General features: G+C 39.6%; 1 protein-coding gene across 1 annotated transcript in view; it reads left to right on the top strand.

Moving 5' to 3' along the window:
- Positions 1-334: 334 nt before the first annotated feature.
- Positions 335-8529, top strand: part of fgd4a (FYVE, RhoGEF and PH domain containing 4a) — a 37284-nt gene continuing 29089 nt past the window's right edge. Inside the window, exon 1 of the mRNA XM_085915274.1 lies at positions 335-605. Within this exon, the coding sequence (XP_085771400.1) occupies positions 542-605 (64 nt within the window). The 5' untranslated portion in view covers positions 335-541. The remainder of the gene's footprint in view (positions 606-8529) is intronic.

The following is an 8529-nucleotide window of genomic DNA, read 5'->3' as shown; positions in this document are numbered from 1 at the left end:
TCGAATTTTAATTCTACTGTGCGTGACTGAATCCTTAACCCAACAAATAAACTTCAAGATGACTTTACCAAAATAAATACCTTTGCACTTTAATAGCCACAGACAGGATGAAGTTCTCAGACTGCATGAGAAAAAAAAACTGATGTGTTTCATTTGGTGTGGAGCGCTTGACTCATGTTTTCAAACTAATTTTAAGAGTTGCAAATTTCTTTCGTGGATGCTTTTGAGGGTAAAGTTGCTGGAGTCTAAAAGTTGCCAGTTGCAATAAAAGTGCTAACTTGGGGAACCGGTGGGTGGAGTCTGCCTCACTCACCGGTGATGACGTCACTAGACGGAGAAGCGCTTGACACCTGACACATTCATACCGTACTCCGTTCGTAAAAACGCCACATGTAGTATTCCCTTTTAATCAGAGCGTCTCTCTCGTCACCTTTTTATATAAAGAGAAGAGTTTAAAGATTTTTTTCAACGTGTCAGTTTCTATTGTGAATGAATCTAATTTGGATGTCTCGATGCTGGAGGAGCGTTTTCGCACAAAAGCATGGAGGGCTTTAGTAGAGTCGCTTTTCGCAGAAAGCCACAAAGTCTGGATATTGAAGACGCAGGTGAGCTGAGAAGTTTTCTACTTGGAGTGATTCTTGTCAATATAAGGGCGCTTTTCTGCACGACGATTTATATTTCTGACTATGTCGATGCATTTGTGCGTAAATGTAAACGAAATCATACTTCTACGCTTATGTACCTATAATTTATCTCATTTTTACACACGACTGCAAACTCTAGTGGCTGAGGAGGTATGAAGTTTTGCAGACAAGTTCCAGCCTGCATGTAGAAGCATCTGCAAATTGGAAGGCTGTTTTTTTTTTTTCTTCTCTTAACTTTCTTGTGACTATATTGAAACTGGTGCCAAGTGGTGCTTGAACATTAGTTCCATTAGTTAAGGTTCAGCACGCTAATACTTGCAGTGCTGAATGTTTTGAACCAGTTCCATGTCAATCTTACTGCAAGCTTATTAACAGGGAGTAGTTTATGCCTGCGCTGGTAACTTTGCGTGTGCAAACATGCAAGCAAGAACAGTGCCTGCACTTGTAATGTGAACTTCGCTCTCTGTGATAGTGGTGTCAACAGCGTGCAATTACTTGCCATAACCAAAACATTTTCTTCTGGTCTAAACAGGATCAGATCCACTTATTTATATTTATAACATAAATTGTAATATTAGTTCCATGAAGTTGCAGTGCTTTATTCCCAACAGTCTTTTTATTCTCTTTATTTGGTAACGTTTCTCTCGGTGGCACTGTGACAGTGTTGGATTTACAGAATTAACATTGAAGATTGCACAATATCCTTCTGACTAGTCATCATTGCATTTTGAATATATTTTTTAAAGACATGTCAGGCTAATCTGCCCAGTTAGCAATGGAACCAATTGGATTCATCTTAATTTCAAATGAATCTTTGCAGGGCCACCCCACTAGCCCTCTGATGACAGGATTTTTTTGCGCCCTGTGGGTGATTAATCTTATCAAAAGTTATTACAGCAAAGCCTACTCCGATAAGAAAAACACATCTGTCACCATTGGAACTAAAGAATGGCTGTCAATCAAAACCGGGCATTATTTTCTTTCTATAGGCAGAATGTTGCCACTGAAATTGTATTGGGTTTTATTCGATGGTGAAGATGTCCCTAATGAATTATAATGTTTATTTGATTATATTCTGATCTAGTTCCTGTTTCAGTGGGTGTGAACCACATAGCAAGAACTGCTGAACGATTTTTTTTGTCACCTTTAAGTTGTTATCATGGTGACTTAGAATGACTCTTAATAATCAATCATCTGTCTATCTGCTTTGTTGATCCAGTTTTAAATAGACCACAACTATGTAATGCCTTTCAGAGACTCGTGCTGTGTGCTGTTTGATTGTGTAGTACTGAACAGTATTAGTTGATCCCTGTATTATGACCTTGATTGTGTGTGGATTCTATATTAGTAATTTCACACGATCTCTAATTGAGCCCAAACAAATGTTTTCCATCCCCTAATTTGTTTGCTTCGAGGCATGATGAATTGGGTCTGTTGTTAAAAGCATAAACAGTGTAGTGGATCTTGTGGTACTGTGAAGGCAACCTAACCAGTGTTACCATAATGGAACTTTTTGTTTTGTGTCTGCTTGGATAGAAGCAGTGGGTCTACAGTATATGAATCAAGACTGTGTTGGCAGCCATTGTTGTGCTCTGAGTCACGCTCATTCATCCTAGTTGAACCCTCTTACTGTCCTCTCCTGGCTTTAACTTCTGGAGACTATTCACTTCCTGACTACTCGAACATGAATTCTATTTATGAGCTGTGTGCCAATGCCATGTAGGTTAATCATATTTCTTTTAAGTTTGTAAATCTGGGTCATTTCAAAGTTATGGAGCATTTTCATAAGAAAAAAAATAACTATTAAGGCTAACCATATTGCAATTATGATAGTTTTCAATTGCTGTTATTGCACAAACCTAATTGTGTCTATGTAATTAGTAAATAGTCCACTAGATGGCGGTAAATACAATGTTTCAATCTTTTTCTGCTTGGTGCACATCATGCATGATGCTTGTTTATCCCCATAGGACCGTCTGGGGATTTTATTTGGAGATCATTCTGGCTTGTGACATGACATTTTGTAGGATATTTTTTCTCCTCCCCATTCCAACATTTTTGACATCCCTTGAAATGTACACACACAAAATGATGGTTGGCTCCTCTTTTACCATGGAATAAAATCATTTATTCTTGTAATGTCAGAATTACCATTGTATAATTAAAAGTGGTGATGTGTGATATTTTGGATCTATTCCAATAGATTCTAACAGATCCAAAAGCCATTTTTGTTTCTGCTCGTAAGCACATGCACTGGTGTGCATTTTAACTCGTGGGCAGTATGTATTTTTTCCAAAATGTGCTTCAGATAGATTTTTATTGTAATATGCATATTTATTTGTACTATCTCAGTAATTGCCCTGGGATGCCGCCTTGTCTCTTATTAGTGGACATGGTCCCATCCTCAGCTGGGCATTCACACTGCCACTGCAGCCACCAACTCAAGCAGTCATGGGGTGTTTTTTTGGGAGAGATCCCAAGGTCACAGGTGCACCTCCATTTGTTACATTCTGGATTGGCAATTGTATAAAATTCAAAACTATGCCTCAACTTTTTGTAACACGTACAGTAATGCCAATTGTGATTTGCTTTGAATATGTAGTGACTACATTTTACATGACAACTGGTGTGTCCATTTTAAAAGTCTTTTGAAAACACTTTTAGTCTTGTCAAACAGCTATAGTGAGACACAAAAGACTATCCGTGAGCAGCAGAGTCTGTCTCAGGCTTTCCACATGCGTTTCCTGAGTACACCGTTTCCCCTCCTCCTGCCATTGTGAAGTTCTTTCCAGAAAACTACAGTATTCTGTTTTACCTTATCTCCGAGCTCAGCCCGCTCGGCTTTTTGAGGATGGAACTCGGGAGGTTATTCCGTGAACTTTCTGAAATCGAGGAATTCCCCATTGCAGAAGGACAGACTTCCAGGAAGGTGTTAGTGGATTACATACCTGTCTTTAGCATTTTTCCTTAAGACGTAGCTATTTATTTGTGAGTGGAAATGAGAACTTTACCAGAATGGAGTGCGTTTTAGAACCTAACTCGATCTACACGATCAAAGCTCGAGCATTATGTACAATTATACTATTTTCACTGGTCTTAAAGCCACTGTGGACTACTTGGGGAGCAAACAATGGAAATTTCAACTGGAGTGGTACACTAGCGGAAGGTGAGCCATCACAGTATAGGTGGCAGAAGATTTGATTTAGTTTTTTTTTTTTTTTTAAGTAAATGACATTTGTCTTGACAATGAAACGGCGGCGCAAGTACTGGTTTTGGAGACGTAAAGGTAAAAACCCAAAGATGTGTCTGCTCTGCTGCTATGGTAAGATTTAGAGGCTTTATTTGACGAATGAAGGATGAAATGTTTTCAAAGTGTTTTACTTCCTTACAGGACAGTACGGTATGGATGGTTGCATTGTATCTTATGAAACAAGTCTCGACTGTTGCACACAAAAAATCCTTAACAAATAAGATGTTGCTTTTTTTTTTCTAAACTCACCATTTCTTTGCTGTCGGTCTTGTTGATTGATCATTTTGGAGGGATGTAATCTGACCAAAACAAGTGGAAATGATCATCTCTCGAATTTGTGTTCCAAAGTTGCTTTTGTTAAGCAGTGGCGCTGAATTGCGGCGGTGAGTGGTGTACTAATGTGAACGTTTGGCAAAAGCACTTATCACAATAGTTGATTCACTGAGCCGCAGCGTTTGTTTGTCTCCATGTGGACGAGCTTGCCGCTGCAAAGCAATGTAGCACAGTTTGAGGGGGAATGCTGGATAAAAAAGCAGTTTTGTCTATAAAGGCCTGGGAACCAACAACCCCCTCCACACACACACACACACACACACACACACACACACACACACACACACACACACACACACACACACACACACACACACACACACAGCGCATTTCTTTTTCCAGCCACTCTGGCCTTTTGGCCACTGTCCCTGAGGCCCGTTACCCAACCGTGTTTGTGTTTGTGTGCAGCATTAAAGGGCACGTATTATATGAGTGGATGTGTGTTGCAGTGTGCACCTTTCTTAGGCTAGCGTGTATTGTTGGAGAGTTCCATCGAGTCCCCCTTCTTTTCCTATTTAAAGAGCAAAAGAGAGAAAACACTGAAGCATTCTACTTGCGTTCTCTCTGGCAGGAAGGAAAAGGCTGGGAACGCAAGCCAGCCTGCCCGAGTCCTTTCACCACACTTATTGTTTCAACGTGGGAGTGGATGTCACATGCTCAAATGACACCACTTGTCACAATCAGTGTGGGATGGGTCTACACTTTTAAAAGTGTTCAGTGACAAGTCCAAAAGTTTGAACGAGACTAAAAATCTCAATTGTTGGTGGTGTTGACTAATTAATCTTTTGCCCCAAAAAACTATGGAAAACAAGGTAACATGCCGAAATATTTGTCTTTATGTGAACAGTTATGATCAGGGATTTTAAGTACCATAAATGTTATTGATACTTTCATCTCTGGTGATGTCATACACAGTCATGTCTAATATTGTACATCACTGAAGCTCACTGCAGAACAAATATTTAACAATTACACACGTCATGCAGGTGTCATAGTTTCATTAAAGTGCTTGAATTGAAGCCTGCTTGTCAAATAGGTTAAGTTAGATCAAATGTGATTGCTCATCCAGTGTATCAATTATTCATGTAGAGGGGAAAATGATAACTCCTGTTAGGCAACTAAATTTGAGACTTTTAAGGCAGTCTAACACATGATGAGTCACTTCATTGCATAGAAAAAAAATAAAGATATTAACTAATGAAGTATGCTCATCATTGAACTGCATTACATTACTTTGAATGAGTCACTGTAATTGAGAGGCACAAACAAAAATGAGTAAGTTGCTCAAAACGTGAATATGGAATTTTGCATTACATCCAAATTAGATTGCGCAGATGAGTTTATTTTTAGTTACACAGATTGATATGAATAATAAAAGTGTTTGTCTCATTGATCCCCTTCAGCATTTATAGTGCAATCTGCATTAAAGTCTATTTTATTCCATGTTTCCAGCTGAGAAAGATGAGAAAAGCTAAGGTAGCTACCTAATGAAATTAACCAGGCATCTTTTGCACTCAGATGCTCCTGAGGCTTTGTGAAGAAGTAAATGGTTGAATGCATTTGCTTATCGCTGCTTGCATTTCAGATTGACAGGAGTAAGAAGGGTGTAGGCCTGTGTCCCAGGCTGATTATGGGAACCAATCCAGTGCAGGTTGTGGCTGTGATGCGGGGGCAGATGCTTACCAGACACACTGCTTGTGCTTGCCTGCCGTCAGCTGTTCTCTGATGCACAAGCAGAGTCTTTGTGTGTGTGTGCATGTGCGAGTGTGCGTGTGTGTGTGTGTATGCATTGGGGGGTGCGCAATTTCAAACGACCATTCATCATTGACCCTCATAAACAGCAGGGAAGAGGGGGAAAAAAGGAAAAAAAAAGAGTTCAAATGAAGTATGGACACATTAGCTTGTGTGGAAATAATTAATGATGTGTGTTGCAAATTCTCGCTCGTATCCTCATAGAGTGGTGGCCAATAGCCTGGAGCCATGCTGATGCCATCCTCCCATTACCTCAGGCATAAAACAAAAGATGGATCAGAGTGGTGTAGGTGTGAGCCACACAGACAAGGTGGCAAAGGGAACACCAGCTGCAGTTTTAAACTGGCAGATAGGGTGTGAAAAATATTGTCACTTGTCACCTCTTTCATGCTTCTGATAGGCTGAAGATGTTAAGCAAGTGGGTATGTTGAATGGAGAAATATAAGATGGGAATGTTTTACGTTTATTGTAATGTCTTGGTTTGAATTTTCAAAATATTACACCCTCAGACCAAATCTAAACATGTCAATTAGATTTACAGTGCATATCAAATAATCTGATACCACATGACTAACCTAAGTATGATTAACATCCTCCTTGAGCACATTAGAATAAAGTAAAATAGAAAACGATACTTTTCCTGTCATTGCGCTGAGGAAGGTTATGCGGCGAATGAATAATAAAGCAGAGTATTATTTAAAGCAGGGATTGTCAACTGGGGTCCGCGGCACTCGAGTGGGCCGTGGCGGTATTGCTGGTGGTCTGCAAAATTGGAAATGGAAAATAATTGACTCATTTACCCATCCAAATTATGTGAAATGTAGCTGAGATTCCCAAAATAGACATACGGATGCAAATAAATAGCCTGTATAGGTCCTTTGGTGCAAAGTACAATAATATTCCGCCAAAGCAGTGGTCCCCGGGTTGCTTCTTGGTTATAATGGTCCCTTGATTTAAAGTATAGATACCCACCACTGTGTCGTCAGTGACGATGAAAGGCGCACACACATTTGCCGATTATTATGCACAACAAGATAGCTGTGTATATTTTGTAATGGGTGTGCACTGGTGCAGGTTAAAAAGTGGCTTCATGAGTGCACGCCATCTCAGGGTTAAGGGTACTTACCAGATGAGATCCATGCATGTGTTGGATCTAAATAGGCCCATTATTCGCACCCTCAAAATGTTGCCATGGAAACACTGTCCATCAAATAAGTGTTGTGTTGGTTTATCAAATCAAGCATTCGTTTATAAGTTAATGAATGATCATACGAATGTCTGTTGAGTGATGATCGCCACAATACTTTTTGTCATCATACATAAAATAGCACACAAACCTAAAGTCAAATGACTGCCAATAATCTAAACGCATCTGACTTTGTGACCCTAATAATCAAAATACCTTTAGCAAACTGAAATTGGAATTGCATGGTAATTCCCTTGCTGTGTATTGTGTGTTTGAGTGTGACCTGACCTGAATACCGTGTGACCTTTTGGCACTCACGTTTCTGCACTATCCATGCCCAGGAAGTAACTCTTCATTTTCTGTAAACAGCAACCAGATATCCTGTCAGAGGTGCACACACACACACATGCACGCGCACACACACACACACACACACACACACACACACACACACACACACACACACACACACACACACACACACACACACACACACACACACACACACACTTAGTCGTGTAATGAGGCCTGCACAACCTCAAACCTTTGCGTGGGCCAGTGTGGGTTGGTGGTATATGTGGCATCCAATCAAGAATGCGTGAGTGGGGCATTTAGTACAGAAATACATTACAAATACGATGTCAAAAACGTCAACATCATATTTACTTACTACAAGCGGCTTTGAGTGTTTAAAATAGCGCTATATAAAACTGATTTATTAATATTATTATTATTATTAAAATGGCAATTGGCCAAGTAACATTTCTGGTGTAGCATTTTCTATTTCTCTATTTTGGATTATGCATAGCAAAACAAAAAAAACAAAAAAAAAAGATGAAAGCTTAACAAAGGTCTGGTGATGTCTGTCGGTCTCCCATAGCAGAATATGCATGACGTCAAAGTTTAGTTTGATTATTTTATTTTATTTTAACCTCACTTAGGCCAGATGATTTTGATTGAATTCTGAATTGTGTGACATTTTGAGACCATGTCACTGTATTGTAGTGTTGAGTGAAGACTAAAAATGGAGAATATCACAAAAGGTCAATTGACTCAGTCTTTGTCATCATTTGTCCCCTTTTAAAATATTTCACAAGATGCGTTACTCTGCTGAAGTTTGCAGTTTTTTCTTGGAGCACTTAATAAAGAAAGTCATCTCATATTCAGCATCCATTTGATCATTTCACAATCCTACGTGGAACTTAATTAAGATGGATACGTGTATCCACAGTATTCTGCCAGTGTCGTAGATGTTTGCTTATCTTCCATAGGGCCAATTTGTGTGTGCAGTTCAGCCTGAAAATGAAAGCGTATGAGGAGACCTCCAGCCACGGCGCCTAGGGGGCTCCGAGGATGACTTCTGT

The sequence above is a fragment of the Syngnathus leptorhynchus genome, chromosome 6 (assembly GCF_054491065.1).
Source record: "Syngnathus leptorhynchus isolate UIUO chromosome 6, UIUO_Slep, whole genome shotgun sequence".
NCBI classification, from domain to species: domain Eukaryota; kingdom Metazoa; phylum Chordata; class Actinopteri; order Syngnathiformes; family Syngnathidae; genus Syngnathus; species Syngnathus leptorhynchus.
This window is presented reverse-complemented; position numbering and strand designations above follow the sequence as displayed.